The sequence below is a fragment of the Entelurus aequoreus genome, linkage group LG05 (assembly GCF_033978785.1).
Source record: "Entelurus aequoreus isolate RoL-2023_Sb linkage group LG05, RoL_Eaeq_v1.1, whole genome shotgun sequence".
Taxonomy (NCBI): Eukaryota; Metazoa; Chordata; class Actinopteri; order Syngnathiformes; family Syngnathidae; genus Entelurus; species Entelurus aequoreus.
Window position 1 is genome coordinate 36,167,963 of NC_084735.1, and position 20,000 is coordinate 36,187,962.

A 20,000-nucleotide genomic window follows, 5' to 3' on the forward strand; every position below is an offset into this window, starting at 1 on the left:
TACTGGCACCATACTTATTTTGATTATTGTTTCTCAGCTGTTTGTAAATGTTGCAGTTTATAAATAAAGGTTTATAAAAATAAAAAAATTAAATTAAAAAATTGCCTCTGCGCATAGCATAGATCCAACGAATTGATGACTAAATTAATCACCAACTATTTTTATAATCGATTTTAATCGATTAGTTGTTGCAGCCCTACCTAATATATACAGTGTGTGTGTATATATATATATATATATATATATATATATATATATATATATATATATATATATATATATATATATATATATATACACACAGTATATATATATATATATGGACAAGTAGCTATCTCATCACAGCGCCTCACAGATAGACAACACTTACATTCACACTCAAGGGCCAATTAAGTGTTGCCAATCAGCTTATTTCTGGGTGCAGGTCTCTGGAGGTGGGAGGAAGTTGCCCATTCACTCAAAATAATTCAAAAAGTCTGGCAAGTTAAGATAATGTGTTATAAAGTAATGGCACATGCGCACCGTTTCTCTGTAAAAAATAAATAAATAAGAGAAATCCTTTTTTTTGATAGGCAGACCACAATCTAGGCACCTTGGCAGAGGTTTGCGTCGCAGTCAATGCCTTTTTAGTAGTACCTTGTCATGTTAAATAACTATTTTGACAGTGTCGGTATTAGGAATGTGCCGATTGATCAGCCACTGATCAAAATCGCCTGATTTTCATAAAGTCTGTGATCGCCATTGCTGATTAAGGCCTTTCGATGCTGATCACCTGCGGCTATTGTATCTTTTCTTAGTACACCAGCTGACAAGCTAGCAGCTAATAGTATGTATCCATACACAGTATGGAGCCGCTCCCCTAAGTTTATAGTAACCACCTCCGTTACGACAACTAAACTGCATTTCTTTAGTATCCTAAAGGGGACCTATTATGCAAAACCCACTTTTCTTACCTATTGGTACATGTTTTTGTGTATTTGGGATCTGCATAACTACCAACAATTTGAAATCAAACCATGCAAGCATTGCAGAGATATTTATAAAACAATCTTGCCTTCCTTTATAATTCGTCCAAACAAGTCATTTGGATTTTGCCCCAATTTGTGACATTTTTCCCGTTGGTGATGTCTACCATATATGGAGATATGCGCTAAGTTTTACCCAAAGAGCTTTGCGCGAGTCTGCCATCGTAGAAAACGGATTGTAAAACATAATCTATGCAACATTTTGACCAAAGAACCAGCATTACATCTTATGTAAACTACAAAAAAAAAAAAATTATATGGGAATATAATATTATATTGGAATCGGCAGCATTAAACCTTAAACGGAACAACCCTAGTCGATATTGATACTGAATCACAAGCGATAATAAACCTGAATCTTGTTCCTAATGCTTAAACAAAAGTGAGCCACAAGGTTTTCGGAAATGTATTCAATCTCTTTGGATTAGTTATGTTAGCATGGCTCATAGTTGTAATGAATCCAATTGATGTTCATTTGCAGCAGCATGCTCCTCAACCAGCCAATGCAGACGCTGGTTCCCACCAGCAGCGGGTCCTCGCAGCCTTCCCAGCAGTGCAACATGGGCATTCCCCAGACCCTGTGAGAACCCACTGCCTCTTTCACATCTCTTCTGACGTGTCCACCCATGTCTGACCTCTCGCTCGTTCCATCCCTAAAGATACACCTTGGATCAGCAGATCATCACGCCTTCATTCTCCATGCAACAGGTCAACTGCAACGCCGTGCTCGTGCCGTCTCAGGTCTTCACGTCGCCCATCATGATCCCGCACAACAGTTTCATCTCCCACCAGTCGCAGTCAAGCTACCAGGCTCAGCCTCAGGCCTCACATCACTCCCTACAGCTGCAGCAGCCTCAGCAGTTCTTTCAGGTGTCCTATTCAGACATCTTATATTGTTATTGATTTCTTCAATAATCTTATTGTGGATTTGTAATGTTCAAGGCATCACTGGCGTCACCACAGCAATAGACAACTGCATTTTGCACAGGCAGTTAAATAGTTGTCCTATATAGAGTATCTGCAGGTTTCAGTAAATCAAATTTAAGACTTTTTATCATGGCGGCTAGCTAGACTCTGCTCTAACCACTTCACTAGCTGGTTGTGCTACATGAATTCTGACCAGGCTAGACAGGTATTTTTAAAACTTTTCCGTTATATAGTTGATAATAGCGCCCTCAGAAATTGAAACATTAAAAGGGAAGACACAAATAGTAATTATAAATATATTAGAGCTTCAATATTTGTATTCAGGACTTTTTAACAAGATTTTCATGGAATTTATTTCTACTTAGCAAAAATTCATTTACTGTGATCAATCAACAGCAATAAATGAGGGATTACTGTATTGTTAAATGTTTGACAGTCAAAATTGAGCATTAATGAAGCATATATCTAATATTAGATCTTATTAGGTTGTGCATGTGTACCCAACAAAATACAGTGGTATCTCAGTATTCACATTACCCACTAGTTGTTTGATTTGGTTTGTCGTATGCGATTTCGGTTACCGCGCGGCCAAACATTGCGCGAAACAAACTGCAGTATTACCTCAACTTACGAGCATATTGCATTCCACAACAGAGCTTGTAACTCAAAACACTCAACTAAAAATTGTGCCGCATATTTAAATGAATTTAAATCAATTTAAAACAGTTTTAGTAAACATTAAAAACAAAAACTAACTTTTAGACAATAAATAGTTTGAAAAACATTTCAATAGCACTACAAACAACTACAGCAGTTTTATGAAATAATGTAATAATATTGTTCAGCATTTCCCTTGGGGAGCAGACTTTTGTAGGTGTCTCCTACAGATTCCTTTTACGTCGTGTAAAAACAGGAAATAGGAAACTGTTGTTTACGTTACACACGGATGTATTTGAGTGACGGACCAGAGAAGCCAGAGTTGACAACAAGCAATATGTACTGGATGTCTGTGTACCAAAGGTAATGCTCAACTGTCTAGTTTTTAAGTCAGAACTCGAGAGAACAAACTTAAACATGGCAAAACCTGCATCTGCAGCTTCTCAATATTTTATATGGATAAATGTCTGTCCTCCAGCTAACTCGCTGAATCGGCTGCTGACTAGTAAGTTAGAATGTTTAAATGGTTTGTTTCTTGATTTGGTAGACAACTTTTTCTCCTTCACACTATCTGTCTTGGTTAGTTGGAGGGCAGGATTGTGTCGATCTCTGAGCGGCGGTCAAACGTGCACGTCAACTGTCTGATCAAAACGTATGTTTGTTTCTTCAGCAGAAACAATGTATAACTATATATTAACTCTTTATCACGCAAATAGTTTTGTTTAATGTGTAAACAAAACAGGAGCAACATGTAACAATATCTGAACTTGGTAATGCTAAAACGGCACAACCGGCGGGGAATGGGCTTGTAACTCAAGGTATGCTCGCAATTTAAAGCCTAATGAAAAGCAGAGAGACAGCTCATATCTCCAATTACTCATAAGTTGAGTTACCACTGTAGTCCATTTGCCAACGTATCAATCTACTTGCTAACAAAGTGCCATGTCATATTGTTAACAGATAAAAACATTTTAGAATAATTTTGTGATCATATCACTAATTGCTGATTGCAATTGTTGTGCAGATGACTCAAGGACTTGTGCACAGCGGGTCGACTCCAGCGTTCTTACACACCGCCAACCTCCAGCAGCAAAGCACCGTGGGATACATCCAGCAGCAACAGCAGCCGCCGCAATCACAGCAGCAACAAAGACAATACCAACTTTCCCAAAACCAGAATGCGAACGTTTCAGACTTCAGAAATATGCTAACGCGGTAGCATTGTGGAAACTGGTATCCAACTCTGCAGCAAAACTGACCCGAGCGGCCAGAACATTCAATGTGAAGCCGCTGGTTCACAGCACGACGATGTGTTGGAGTTCAACAACAGTAAGATGCGGCACGGAGCAGACGTGACTAAAGAATGTGGTGATGAGAGGCAGGGCCTTTCATCACCAGCCTGCGACAGGCTGAGTTGTCATCGAAACAAATGGATTTATCACAGCTCTCATGAGGACGCCACTTTCATTTCGCACTTTGGTACCACACCCCACCCAGAAGTAGAATATTTATTTTTGTTTCTAAAGTTAATATTAAATGTTCCCACTAAATAATGGCTTCACAGTGAGATTATTTTCCTTTGTTCTAACTCCCCTGGGAAAAAAAGGGATTAGTGGGAATCGCAAAAGTCAACATCAACCACTAAACTTGCTGCTATGCAAGTGTAGCGTCTACAGGGGCTTCAGTGTGAAATATCATTATCTTTTTTTTTTAGCTACACTGAAATCCCTAACGGTATGTTTGTCCAAAATTGACAGGCATTTGTCGCGGTCTTTAATAGAAAGCTCAATCTGCAAAATGAAGGGCTGCTTCAACACCTGTCACTGAAATGAACAAGGGAGCTCTAATGAGCCCTGCAGCACCACTGTTGACTTACTTGTGAGTGGAGGTGGAGGAGGTTTATTGTGCCTTTAACCATGCTACTACTACTACCATGGTGCAGTTCCATTGTTGTCTGATTACGGCTTTAAAAATCCTGCTCAGGTACATTTGGAATACAAAGTTTATATTTTCATAGATAGTAATTTATTCCCCCCCCCAACATTAGATCAAAAACAGGGGAGATTTAGATTTATATTGGGGATTGAAAGAAAAAGAGAAATATATATATATATAAATACTGGATGCCTTTGCAACCTTAACTTTAAAGATTTAACCCTTTTTTTCGCAAACTCTGTCACATTCAATCATTTATTTGATGAAACCCTGATTACATTTGTTTGAAATTATGTCATGAGATTTAGATGAATTGACAATGTTCATGCAGTCATTGAAGGGTCCCCACTGGTCTTAACTTCTTGCTCCACCTCACTGAATTAAATGAATAATATGTGGGGACAATTACAGATGAATAGACTGAGACTGGATGCTGTCCAAATATGTCCAGTATTGCTTGGATTCGGCTCATTAAATATCATGTGGTGGTCTAGCCAGCGTCTGTTCTCGATGGGTACGAGGTGCCATTTCGACCTACCCGATGAAAAATGCCCTATGCTTAAGGTGTTTTTGGCTGTATGAACCGTTCAAATCGTGGAAAGGATAAATGTTTCTTCTGAGTTCTCCGGGAGGTAATCAAGAAGGGCGAAGGAGTGCAAAATTATATGAAACGACTGAAACGAGTGGCAAGCGCTCCAGTCCAAGGGAGCAGAGTCGATCACACAGGTTTGCAGTGTTCACTTTGTTAAAGGGTTTGTTTGATATACTTTTAACGTTTAGTATTTCCCATTTAAGTATTATCTTGATATTATTTGTATTTCTTAAAACACAATTTTGCTTCGAGTGTTTTGTAAAGCACCAACTCAGCAAGTCTAAATAAAAGAAAGCTATTGTGAGCAAAACCTAAAAGAGTTAAGCTTTTACCAAAAGCAACAATCATAAATGAAGCTTTGAGCACATACACAATGTTGACATTTACAGTTATATTTTAAATAAGACGGGGAAAAATATGTGCACTCGTAAACGGCGTGTGCAACAAACATGGCAGTAGAGGCAAAGTTAAATCATGAAATGCAACATTACCCGAGCAAAAACGATACATATTTATCTGGGAGGGTCTTGATACCAATGTCCTTGACCCAGCCACACACAAAAAAGTTGTAGACCTCCATGCTTTTCCAAGTTTACATCAATTTTGTAAACTTGAACCAATAGTTCCATATCTCTGGGAAATTCACCGACTTTTAATCCTTGATATGAATAGACAAACCTTTTTTTGATAAAGTATAGGGATAGATTCCATTGCAAAGTTAGATTTTTGGAGGAAGATCTAAGCCCCTTGCGTACTTAGAGAGTCCACGCGCTGCTTGCTGTACAACAGCCATCTTGGCTTGGTTGACCACCACTGGTTTTTACTTTCGGGAAGAAGTCACATGACGAATTACAAGCAATTCACTATTTGAGAGGTTACAAAATGTATGTAAAATTGTTTGTAAATCGTTATTTATCACTGTACATAACATGCCACAAACATAGCACAAAAAAACAAGGTTATTGTCAGTTAGGTATAAATTTGGTATATTTTCTAGTATATATATATATATATATATATATATATATATATATATATATATATATATATATATATATATATATATATATATATATGCACATATATATATATGTATATATTTTACTTCAATATACATGATTTTCAATGAAATAACTTAAATAAAGTAATACTGTATTTACAACTAAATTGAAGTTAAAATAGATTACAGTCACCCTTTGCCACAATACGCTTCAAATAATGCAGATTGTTTTGTATTTTTAAAGCATATTCTACAAAAATGTTGCACTAAGTCAAGCATTTTCAACCATGAAAGTGGCTAAAGATGAAACCACACAAATCAGATCACGCTGTTCAGTATCGTGGCCACTGATTGGCTCAGTCTCAGGCAGTATTACTTTACTGGATTAAAAGGGTGTTAAGGTGACTAAAGGGTGTTATTTCATATATATATATATATATATATATATAAGGCTCTAATAAGGTTGAAACATTTATAAAGACGGTAAACGTTTTTGTATACTTTTGCTGTGAAAATATTAGCTTTATAATTAAGAATTCCTATTTCGCGGAAATTCATTTATCGAGGTTATGACTGGAACCAATTAATGACTAAAGAGGGCATACTGTACAATACACACCCAATGAAATTTTTACAGAAATATACTATAATACCCCTCAGACAATTATTAGATGAGGGATTATTATCTTGGTAAAGGCAGAATTTTTTGGATCTAATTACATTGTGCAAGAATTGTGGCATGTTAGTGTATCTGTATATCCCATTAGAAACATGTATATTACAGTAAAAAAAAAAAAAGCAGTTTACTAATATACAACAGTATACCAAAAGTATGTGCTGAACTTCAAAGAGGGCAGCTTGGAAAAAAAATACTACAAAATTGGCTCTTAAGGTAGTATGAAATCTTCAGGCATGTAGAAATGGTGCTGGTAAGTGTATAGTACAGAATAGAACAGCATTTGTGCAATGACGATGCATCAGATAGAGATGTGAAGTATTTGAAGAAGCTGCAGTGATGAACAGCTGCAAATTATCTGAGGCTCAAACACTGCAACAGTGTTCTCTAATTTGTCACTCACATGTCCTTTTAACTATTTGTTTTTGAATAAAATCTAAAAATCCGCTTTTACTGAGAATCCAAAGCAACAGACACAATAGAGTTACTATGATCTCAACCATTGCAGCGCTTTGTATTTTACTGCATATTTTTCTTCTTCTTTTTTAAGTACAATTTGCCCGAAAACGATCAGCAGTACGACACACGTCCAAGTTCTTTCAGCATCAAAATGTTCAGTGCCGTTCTACTCTTCAACTATGTGCAATGTCTGTTTGAGAATGTTAATTTATACTGTTTCAATGTATTATAAACCACTGTACTGCATGTGTTTATATATATATATATATATATATACACCGTGTATATATATATATATTAACATATATATTTATATGTATACATATATATTTATATATATACACACATGTGTATATACATGTATATATATATATATATATATATATATATATATATATATATATATATATATATATATATATATATATATATACATATACACATTACACAAATGTGTATATACATGTATGTATGTTTAAATGTATATGTATGTATAAATGTACATATGTATATATATATATATATATATATATATATATATATATATATATATATATATATATATATATATATATATATATATATATATATATATATATATATATATATATATATATATATATATATATATATATATATATATACACACTACCGTTCAAAAGTTTGGGGTCACATTGAAATGTCCTTATTTTTGAAGGAAAAGCACTGTACTTTTCAATGAAGATAACTTTAAACTAATCTTAACTTTAAAGAAATACACTATATACATTGCTAATGTGGTAAATGACTATTCTAGCTGCAAGGTTGTGAGTTCAAACCCCGGCCGAGTCATACCAAAGACTATAAAAATGGGACCCATTACCTCCCTGCTTGGCACTCAGCATCAAGGGTTGGAATTGGGGGTTTAATTTACCAAAATTATTCCCGGGCGCGGCACCGCTGCTGCCCACTGCTCCCCTCATCTCCCAGGGGGTGATCAAGGGGATGGGTCAAATGCAGAGGACAAATTTCACCACGCCTAGTGTGTGTGTGACAATCATTGGTACTTTAACTTTAAATGTCTGGTTTTTGGTGCAATATCTACATAGGTGTATAGAGGCCCATTTCCAGCAACTATCACTCTAGTGTTCTAATGGTACAATGTGTTTGCTCATTGGCTCAGAAGGCTAATTGATGATTAGAAAACCCTTGTGCAATCATGTTCACACATCTGAAAACAGTTTAGCTCGTTACAGAAGCTACAAAACTGACCTTCCTTTGAGCAGATTGAGATTCTGGAGCATCACATTTGTGGGGTCAATTAAACGCTCAAAATGGCCAGAAAAAGAGAACTTTCATCTGAAACTCGACAGTCTATTCTTGTTCTTAGAAATGAAGGCTATTCCACAAAATTGTTTGGGTGACCCCAAACTTTTGAACGGTAGTGTATATATATATATATATATATACACACACATACATGTATTATAAGTATTATATTTGTTCCAATACCCTGACATTCCATTGCGTGTGGATATCTTGTCAGAAACCATGTTCCACCCTGAAAGATTACAGCATGTATATTTGGAATGTGTAGCTTGTTTTTTCCCCTCCCTTACATGTGAGACAACAACCATGATAAGGAAAACTAAAGTTTACCATGATGAAGTTTACCCAATCATCAAAGTGTTTTTTTTTTTTTCTGACGGAGGGAGGAGACTCAAATGCTAAGCACTGCTATAGATACACATACTGTATACGCAGTTAATGACACATAATTAACACATAAGCCAGTGGTGGTGAGAAGGAGACATGTGGACCTTTCAGTTATAAGGGCCACTTATATTGTTTGCCTTGCACTGATATGAACTATTACAGACTCATACGAGGGCTCCCATTACAGTAAAACCTATTTAGAAACTCGCATTATGGAACAAAAACGTTCTTTCTCTACCTGATGTTTGGATGTAAACATTTTAGAGCCTTTAAATCGTGTAAATAATCAGCTCTAAATGTTTCAACCATCTCCCCTTTCAGCTTCATGGGCTTTTTCCATTTTGTGTCAATGTTCTGGAAGGTTTATGACCATCTTCCTGATTTGTCAGGTGATGAAGACGGGACTTTCATTTTTGCCGTAAGACAATTTAAGGCCAGGACCAGAGGAACACAAACCTGCTACACAAGTTATTTCTGCCGTTTCTGTGCAGAAAAACATGCATATACTGTATATTAGAAAGTACAAAAGACATTAGATTACATATTGTTTTATTTTGTATATCTCATAGATTACATGTGTACGTTACATGATTTCAAAATTAAAGTAATTTTGTAAGAGATAATGAAGTGTCTTATTAGAGGAGGTGAGACTTTTTTGTGTTGGTGTTGCACACATGTTCTTTTTTTCCCTCTTCATGTATTTACCATTAAAAGAAGCTTTAAAAATATTGTTTAAATGAAAATAAGAATTAAGTTTACAGTCTAAAATAACTTGATATGAATTATCTTATATTGAATTATTTATAAATCAACCTGGATATTGTGAATTATTTGGAAATAAATATATTTAAACATATAGCATGTATTGTGATTTTGAGCAGGAACATTAAAGTTTGCTGAATTTGGGTTTTATGATTTGTTTACATGTTTTCCCAAATGATTAACTATTTCTTTACAGTCCTTTGTGATAATCCGACATGACATTATTATTATTTTTTGAGGCACTACATACACTACTCTGAATAGTTTTATTTATCCAAACCATTAATGTGCTAGAAAGCATGGAATAAGCATGTATTTTTTCTGTTTCTAAATATTATCTAAATCCAAAACAATTCATGTATGATATATCTGTAAGCAGCTAAACAAGAAAAACCTCTGTCACTTTGTACACTTTGCTAAGGAGTACCTCCACCTCCTCTCCACCCAGGTGACAAATGTCCAAGACACACACCAAATGCACGTCCTCTAGTTCGCTCGCAGTCGGCAAGATCTCCTCTGAAAGACAAAATAAAAGGGTATTGTGGTATCAGCGTGACGCTAATAGACGCTGTAAATAAGTCAAATTGAGGTGGTACTAGTAATGATGACCTGGTCTGGGACTCGTCTCCTTGCTGTGGATGAGAGGACAGACGAATCCAGAGGAGAGACAAGACATCATGGTGTTGTCATGGCGAGCGTGAGGAAGACCTACAGCTCTTTGCTCGGTAGAGCACACAACTGGCAAAAAGGCGGCGTCGACAGCCATCATCTTGTTTATGCCTGAATAAGAACATTAAAACAAGGGCTTGTTAAAAATTGATTCTATGATTTTCATTCAGTCCACAGTGACTCACTGATGACATGACAAGATTACTAAAAAGTCAGTTTGTCAGATCTGAGCGACTTTGAATTTATCATTAAATGTTTGTCCGGTTGAGGGCACTACTTAGTATTCCTTGGCATGTCCACACAAATACATATGTTTTTATACAGTTTGGCCTCTCATTACGGTTGCCAACTCCCTGTAAAATAAAAAGTAACACCTTGTTGACATGATTGTCTTCATTTTTATTATTACAGTGAAACCTCGATTTACGAACCTTTCATACACACTTTTTGGTTTAGGTACACACAAATATAAATATGCTTTGATGTACAAATCTTGTTTCAGTGTATGAACGTTTCATCCACCCATTGTGTGCCTTGCAGTAGGGCTGGGCGATATATCGATATACTTGATATATCGCGGGTTTGTCTCTGTGCGATATAGAAAATGACAATATATCGTGATATTCGAGTATACGTTCTCACACAGTTGCTTTTAGCTGCGTGCATTACACTACAGGCGTTTCTCACTCTTTGTTGTCTCTCTTTCTCACAGAGATGTAAAACAAGCGCACCTTCGTACATACGTCACATACATATACGCCCTCGCGGAACAAAGAGGTAGCAGCATGGGTAACGTCAGCTGTGGTGCAAGTGGTAATATGAGAGAAAGAAGGTGCAAATCTGGTAACAAATGGAGGAAGAATTAATTCCCAAGAAAAACAGCAGGGGGTCCATCGTCTGGCGGTGGTTTGGCTTCAAGTGGGAATATGTCGAACAGACAACCGTAATTTGTCAAGTGTGGGGCAAAAGCGTTGCTACAAAAAGTAGCATTACTGCTAATGTGTTGCATCATTTGAAAAGTCACCCACTAGAGAATGAAGAGTGTTTGAAACTCTGCATGTCAACACCTCCGTGCGGTGCCACACCAACAAAATGCCGAGGCAACCATTACCACATCAACACCTTATGAAAAAAATAGTCAACAACAGAAGGAGATAACGTCCGCAGGAACCTACCACATAGCGAAGGACATACACTATTTGATTTCCTATTATGCAGCTCAATTTTATTTGACAGTTATTGAAATATCTTGTGTGACATCATGCACAAAAGTGCACTTTATTTGTTTTAAACTATTGTAGTGGTGTTCTGTAAAAAAAAAGTACTTTTATATAATAATGGTTTGCTTCTGTGAGCCAAAGACAATATTTGTAGTTTTGTCTGAGTTTAGCTGAAGAAATATTTTTTGCATCTACACACTGATCTGTTCGATGCAGTGACAAAGTAAATCAACAAACCGCTGTTTACCTGCTGTTTGAGACACATAGATCGGAGAATCATCTGTATAGTCGGGGTAGGACACATTGAAGCTGCGTATTAGCTGGCCTAGTGGCAGCATGTTCAAGAGTAACAATAGGGTTCCCAGAATTGAGACCTGAGGAATCCCACAGGTATAGCCATTTGGTCAGAGACACAGTACCAATTCCAACAAAGTATGTGCTGTGATTGAGATAGGACTTGAACCAGTTAAGAGCAGAACCTAGGGCTGGGCAATTGTATGATCGTGATCGTTGATCGCGATTAATTTGAGTTCGATCACGGTGATCAGCTGTAAGCATATTTCCTCGATCAAAAATGGCGGATATTGTTAACTAGATGAGCGTATTGTGGTAAGAAACACTTTAGACATCTAGTGGGTAACTCATCAAGGCAGCATGTTGATGTATTCAGACTGTGGATGATCTCTTTAACAGTTTGTCAGTGACAGGAATGAAAAGTGCTAGCTCTAGTTGTCTAGTTGGCTGCAGAGTAGCTATTTGATTTCCAGGAATTATTAGCATTAAATAATTCTCATTCCACTCTGATGTAAAAATGAGTTCTATTGGAAGTGAAACTGGAGGGTTTGTTAATTTGTTTACTGTAGCAAACAGAACACAAGAGTTGTTACTACAGTTTGTGATGACTACAGAGAAATATTATTCCCTTGTTCTACCAAAGTCTGGTTGAACACATTTAACTTTTCTTTGTAAATCTCAATGAGCTTCAATTTGCGCTATTTCTGTTCGACTTTGCGGCACTCCCCTTTTTGTGTCCAGACAGACTCTTTAATTCTTCATAGCTCTGATTTTGTCATGTCTCAAACACATAGTTGAAGTGAGGTGCGGTAGTTTCAATCATAACTGCATTTGTGTTGTTTTTGCGGAGCCATATCTCGGTTAAAAACATAAAATTTAGATTGTAAGAGGAAATACATTTATTAAAAATGATTGGTTACTTAAAGATCTTACATCGATTACTGCAAGTTTGAGGTTAGCTCGAGTTGCACTGGATATTGTGTTCTTTAAAGGAACGTGGATTTGGCTATATTCACACTACAGGGTCAAATGTCCAATTCAGATTTTTTTGTCAAACCCGATCTTTTTAGTGGCCATTTAAATTACACCAAAATGTGATTTCTAATGTAAATGCAATCTGATCCTCATGCGGACATGACGTCATCACCTCGCACGCACTGCAGTGTTTACAGAGGTAAAAATGGTGCCAACTCTAGTTGGCCTCAGTACTGGTGCATTTGTGCCAATTTCAAGGATTTTGTGCAATCAAAGTAAACATTTTCTGAACCAAATTATTGCGTGTAGAAGATTAAGAGGGAAGAGGACAAATATTTTCTCAGTTTTACAGGTTAATTTGCTTTGCTGTCTTCTTGTAGAGCGTGACTGTGGGTGAACAGTCAGAGTAGGGAGTGATGGAATTTTCACGTGAGTTCCTGAAACTTATTATTTTTACCTGTTTTATGCTGTTGTCAACTATTTATTTTGTAACCGTCTTTTTTGGCGAATAATTATGACAAGCTTTTTGATGACATTCTGGTCGGATAGATGCGACCTGAGCGCGGAAGCGTTGACATTGAGGAAAAATCCCATATATATTCAATTTATATCCACACACGAAAAAAGGCCTGGATCGGATATAAAAAAATTGGAATTGCACTGTTCACATTGACACGAAAAAATACCATACAGGTCGCATATAGGCAAAAAAAACCTGGAATTGAGCAGCAGTGTGAATAAGGCCAAAGATTTCCCTGATCAGATAATCTGTGTCTCTCACTGTCTGTCTCTTAACTAATATACCGGTATGTGAAAGATCTGACATTGAGTACTGCGAATCAGAATCAGATTTATTGGCCAAGTATTTGACTAGGTCAACTGTGCTGTCTTTGTTCAATGCAATGCACCTTATAACACGCGAACAAACAGTTATTAAACTGTTTCCAATGTAAAAAAGCACTAAAGTTTGTTTTGACTTTTCTGGATGGGAATTATTTATAAAACTTTTTTTTAAAAATGTATTTACGGTATACTTACTAAAACGCAACCCTCCAAAAATGATTGCAAAATATTTTATATCTTATGTCTATCTATGGAAAAAAATGTCATACAGTTCAAGTGTTTGAAAGTCAGAATACATCAGATAGCAACGTATTGTCAAAGCACTTTGAGTACCTTGAAGGTAGAAAAGCGCTATACAAGTACAAAACCCAAAACCAGTGAAGTTGGCACGTTGTGTAAATCGTAAATAAAAACAGAATACAATGATTTGCAAATCCTTTTCAACTTATATTCAATTGAATACACTGCAGAGACAAGATACTTAATGTTCGAACTGGTAAACTTTGTTATTTTTTGCAAATATTAGCTCATTTGGAATTTGATGCCTGCAACATGTTTCAAAAAAGCTGGCACAAAAAAGACTGAGAAAGTTAAGGAATGCTCATCAAATACTTATACATCCCACAGGTGAACAGGCTAATTTGGAACAGGTGGATGCCATGATCGGGTATAAAAGCAGCTTCCATGAAATGCTCAGTCATTCACAAACAAGGATGGGGCGAGGGTCACCACTTTGTGAACAAATGCGTGAGCAAATTGTCGAACAGTTAAAGAACAACATTTCTCAATGAGCTATTGCAAGGAATTTAGGGATTTTACCATATACTGTCTGTAATATCATCAAAATGTTCAGAAAATCTGGAGAAATCACTGCAAGTAAGCGGCAAGGCCGAAAACCAACATTAAATGCCTGTGACCTTCGATCCCTCAGGCGGTACTAGATCAAAAACCGACATCAGTGTGTAAAAGATATCACCACATGGGCTCAGGAACACTTCAGAAAACCACTGTCAGTAATTACAGTTGGTCGCTACATCTGTAAGTGCAAGTTAAAGGCCTACTGAAACCCACTACTACCGACCACGCAGTCTGATAGTTTATATATCAATGATGAAATCTTAACATTATAACACATGCCAATACGGTCGGTTTAACTTATAAAGTGACATTTTAAATTTGCCGCTAAACTTCCGGTTCGAAACGCCTCTGAGGATGACGTATGCGCGTGACGTAGCCCGGGGAACACGGGTATGCCTTCCACATTGAAGCCAATACAAAAAAGCTCTGTTTTCATTTCATAATTCCACAGTATTCTGGACATCTGTGTTCGTGAATCTGTTGCAATTATGTTCATTGCATTATGGAGAAAGAAGCTGAGCAAGCAAAGAAGAAAGTTGTCGGTGCGAAACGGACTTATTTTTCGAACGAAGTCAGCAACAACAGTACACAGCCGGCGCGTCTTTGTTTACATTCCCGAAAGATGCAGTCAAGATGGAAGAACTCGGATAACAGAGACTCTAACCAGGAGGACTTTTGACTTCGATACACAGACACCTGTAGAGAACTGGGACAACACAGACTCTTACCAGGATTACTTTGATTTGGATGACAAAGACGCAGACGTGCTACCGTGAGTATGCAGCTTTGGCTTCTAAACATTTGATCGCTTGACCGTATGTGCGCAACTTTTTTTTTGCGTATGTACGTAACTTTTTTAAAATATATAAGCTTTATGAACCTTGGGTTAGGTGAACGGTCTTTTGGGCTGAGTGATTGTGTGTGTTGATCAGGTGTTTGAATTGTATTGGCGTGTTCTATGGAGCTAGGAGCTAGCATAGGAGCTAGGAGTTAGCATAACAAAGACGTAGGTGTTTTTATGCAGGATTAATTTGTGTCATATTAAATATAAGCCTGGTTGTGTTGTGGCTAATAGAGTAAATATATGTCTTGTGTTTATTTACTGTTTTAGTCATTCCCAGCTGAATACCAGGTACCGTGAGTATGCAGCCTTGGCTGCTAAACATTTGATAGCTTGACCGTATGTGCGCGTCACGTACGTAACTTTTTAAAAATATATAAGCTTTATGAACATTGGGTTAGGTGAACTGTCTTTTGGGCTGAGTGATTGTGTTGGCGTGTTCTATGGAGCTAGGAGCTAGCAGAGGAGCTAGGAGCTAGCATAACAAACACGTAGGTGTTTTTATGCAGGATTATTTTGTGGCATATTAAATATAAGCCTGGTTGTGTTGTGGCTAATAGAGTATATATATGTCTTGTGTTTATATACTGTTGTAGTCATTCCCAGCTGAATATCAGGTACCGTGAGTATGCAGCCTTGGCTGCTAAACATTTGATAGCTTGACCGTATGTGCGCGTCACGTACGTAAATTTTTAAAAATATATAAGCTTTATGAACCTTGGGTTAGGTGAACGGTCTTTTGGGCTGAGTGATTGTGTGTGTTGATCAGGTGTTTGAATTGTATTGGCGCGTTCTATGGAGCTAGGAGCTAGCAGAGGAGCTAGGAGCTAGCATAACAAACACGTAGGTGTTTTTATGCAGGATTAATTTGTGGCATATTAAATATAAGCCTGGTTGTGTTGTGGCTAATAGAGTATATATATGTCTTGTGTTTATTTACTGTTGTAGTCATTCCCAGCTGAATATCAGGTCACCCCCGGCTCTCACAGCATCTTCCCTATCTGAATAGCTTCAACTCCCCACTAGTCCTTCACTTGCACTTTACTCATCCACAAATCTTTCATCCTCGCTCAAATTAATGGGGAAATTGTCGCTTTCTCGGTCCGAATCTCTCTCACTTCATGCGGCCATCATTGTAAACAATAGGGAACTTTGCGTATACGTTCAATTGACTACGTCACGCTACTTCCGGTAGGGGCAAGCCTTTTTTTTATCAGATACCAAAAGTTGCGATCTTTATCGTCGTTGTTCTATACTAAATCCTTTCAGCAAAAACATGGCAATATCGCGAAATGATCAAGTATGACACATAGAATAGATCTGCTATCCCCGTTTAAATAAAAAAAAATTCATTTCAGTAGGCCTTTAAAACTCTACTAAGCAAAGCGAAAGCCATTTATCAACAACACCCAGAGACGCCGCCGGTTTAGCTGGGCACGAGCTCATCTAAGATGGACTGATGCAAAGTGGAAAAGTGTTCTGTGGTCTGACGAGTCCACATTTTAGATTGCTTTTGGAAACTGTGGACGTTGTGTCCTCTGGACCAAAGAGGAAAATAACCATTCGGGCTGTTATAAGAGCAAAGTTCAAAAGCCAGCATCTGTGATGGTATGGGGGTGTATCAGTGCCCAAGGCATGGGTAACTTACACATCTGTGAAGGCACCATTAATGCTGAAAGGTACATACAGGTTTTGGTGCAACATATGTTGCCATCCAAGCAAAGTCTTTTTCATGGACGCCCCTGCTTATTTCAGCAAGACAATGCCAAGCCACATGCAGAATGATTCTGCATGTGAAACAACAGCGTGGCGTCGTAGTAAAAGAGTGCGGGTACCAGACCTGTCTCTCATTAAAAATGTGTGGCGCATTATGAAACGTAAAATACAACAACAAGAGACCCCAAACTGATGAACAACTTAAGCTGTACATCAAGCAAGAATGGGAAACAATTCCACTTGAAAAGCTTCAAAAATTGGTCTCCTCACTTCCCAAATATTTATTGAGTGTTGATAAAAGGAAAGGCCCTGTGCCAACTTTTTTTGCTATGTGTTGCTGCTATTAAATTCTAAGTTAATGATTATTTGCAAAAAAGAAAAAAAAGGTTCTCAATTCGAACATTAAATATCTTGTCTTTGCAGTACATTCAATTGAATATAGGTTGAAAAAAGATTTGCAAATCATTGTATTCTGTTTGTATTTACGGTTTACACAACGTGCCAATTTCACTGGTTTTGGGTTTTGTATAACTCATTTACCATTTTCTAACATACCGGTACTGTAAGTTTTACCTAGTATGGTTACTTTGTAGTATCCTGGATCAACAGCAGAGGGGACAACGTTGGCTGATTGCTCTGGTGTCCACCGCATGGGGTGAAGGTTGCTCCAACTCAGGAGAGAGTTTTTCTCTTCAAAGGTGAACCTCCGAGAAATACTGTTCTGATAAAGAACTTTGTGACGTAGATGTTCAGAGACTTCTTGGCGTTGCCTCGACCACCCGCTGCTCTCCCAGGATAAGACATGGCAGCCTGGTGGAACCAAACATGCGTAAGAGCACTTTTGTGAAAAAGAGGGTGACACTAGGGATAATTAATCCACCTTCAATTTGGGGGTGCACACTTGGTTCCCCTGAGAGTGACTCTCCTTCTTTTTCTTCTGGCTCTCCTACTTCTTTATTTTCTTGTAGGGCTGCCCTGTAAAGGCAGAAACATCTTTGCTGAGGATGGTTCAAGGGAATGGCTTGTGAACTGTTGCATCTTACCATTTTGCCAGCATACTGAATGCTTTTTTAGCATTATTGAATTAAACTATGCCATCACTTATTTGTGTTCAGAAGAAAATTTGGATTTCAGAAGTTGTGGTGGTGGTGGTGTACTCAATTGCCTTGAGTACAGGAGGCGTGGTTGGCGTTATATATACATACATACATATACATACAAATATATATACTTTCATATATATATACACACACATATACACACACACACACACACATGTATATATATACACACACACACACACACACACACACACACACACACACACACACACACACACACATACATACACATACAGTCGCGATCAAAAGTTTACATACATTTGTAAAGAACATAATGTCATGGCTGTCTTGAGTTTCCAATAATTTCTACAACTCTTATTTTTTTGTGATAGAATGATTGGAGCACATACTTGTGGGTTACAAAAAACATTCATGAAGTTAGGTTCTTTTATGAATTTATTATGGGTCTACTGAAAATGTGACCAAATCTGCTGGTTCAAAAGTATACATACAGCAATGTTAATATTTGGTTACATGTCCCTTGGCAAGTTTCACTGCAATAAGGCGCTTTTGGTAGCCATCGACAAGCTTCTGGTTGAATTTTTGACCACTCCTCTTGACAAAATTGGTGCAGTTCAGCTAAATGTGTTGGTTTTCTGACATTGACTTGTTTCTTCAGTATTGTCCACACATTTAAGTCAGGACTTTGGGATGGCCATTCTAAAACCTTAATTCTAGCCTGATTTAGCCATTCCTTGACCACTTTTGACGTGTGTTTGGGGTCATTGTCCTGTTGGAACACCCAACTGCGCCCAAGACCCAACCTCCAGGCTGATGATTTTAGGTTGTCCTGAATAATTTGGAGGTAATCCTCCTTTTTCAGTGTCCCATTTACTCTCTGTAAAGCACCAGTTCCATTAGCAGCAAAACAGACCCAGAGCATAATACTACCACCACCATGCTTGACAGTAGGTGTGGTGTTCCTGGGATTAAAGACCTCACCTTTTCGCCTCCAAACATATTGCTGGGTATTGTGGCCAAACAGCTCAATTTGTGTTTCATCTGACCACAGAACTCTCCTCCAGAAGGTCTTATCTTTGTCCATGTGATCAGCAGCAAACTTTAGACGAGCCTTAAGGTGTCGCTTCTGGAGCAAGGGCTTCCTTCTTGCATTGTGGCCTCTCAGTCCATGGCGCTGCAAAACACGCTTGACTGTGGACACTGACACCTGTGTTATATCAGCTTCCAATTCATTGCAGAACTGCTTTTTGGTGGTTCTCGGTTGACTCTTGATCATCCTGACCAATTTTCTCTCAACAGCAAGTGATATATTGCGTTTTCTTCTTGATCGTGGCAGTAACAAAACTGTGCCATGCACTTTATACTTACAAACAATTGTCTGCACAGTTGCTCTTGGGACCTTAAGCTGCTTTTAAAATGGCTCCAAGTGACTTTCCTGACTTGTTCAAGTCAATGATTTGTTTTGTCAGATCTGTGCTGAGTTCCTTTGATGTTAGACCCGTGTGTAACCGGGTCTAATGACTGCATCACATGTATACTTTTGACCCAGCCGATTTGGTCACATTTTCTGTAGACGCATGATAAATTCACAAAAGAACCAAACTTCATGAATGTTCTTTGTGAAAAACAAGTATATACTCCAATCACTCTATCACAGAAAAATAAAAGTTGTAGAAATTATTGGAAACTCATGTATATATATATATATATATAGTGTTGGGTTAGTTACTGAAAACCGGTAACTAGTTACAATTACTAGTTACTTAATTTCAAA

At 37.5% G+C, this 20,000-nt stretch overlaps 2 protein-coding genes across 9 annotated transcripts in view; one reads left to right on the plus strand and one right to left on the minus strand.

Moving 5' to 3' along the window:
• Positions 1–4,164, plus strand: part of npas2 (neuronal PAS domain protein 2) — a 103,985-nt gene extending 99,821 nt beyond the window's left edge. For 7 of the 8 annotated variants that reach the window (XM_062048019.1, XM_062048018.1, XM_062048023.1 and 4 more), the window contains 3 exons: positions 1,507–1,605; positions 1,685–1,895; positions 3,634–4,164. In XM_062048019.1, the coding sequence (XP_061904003.1) occupies positions 1,507–1,605; positions 1,685–1,895; positions 3,634–3,828 (505 nt within the window). In that variant the 3' untranslated portion in view covers positions 3,829–4,164. The remainder of the gene's footprint in view (positions 1–1,506; positions 1,606–1,684; positions 1,896–3,633) is intronic. The other variant, XM_062048021.1, reaches the window with a different exon arrangement.
• Positions 4,165–8,831: 4,667 nt separating this feature from the next.
• The window catches only part of radx (RPA1 related single stranded DNA binding protein), a 42,180-nt gene continuing 31,011 nt past the window's right edge, over positions 8,832–20,000 (minus strand). Inside the window, exons 11-14 of the mRNA XM_062048002.1 lie at positions 18,025–18,119; positions 17,718–17,954; positions 10,338–10,508; positions 8,832–10,244 (exon numbers count right to left, since the gene is read on the minus strand). Of these exons, the coding sequence (XP_061903986.1) occupies positions 10,108–10,244; positions 10,338–10,508; positions 17,718–17,954; positions 18,025–18,119 (640 nt within the window). The 3' untranslated portion in view covers positions 8,832–10,107. The remainder of the gene's footprint in view (positions 10,245–10,337; positions 10,509–17,717; positions 17,955–18,024; positions 18,120–20,000) is intronic.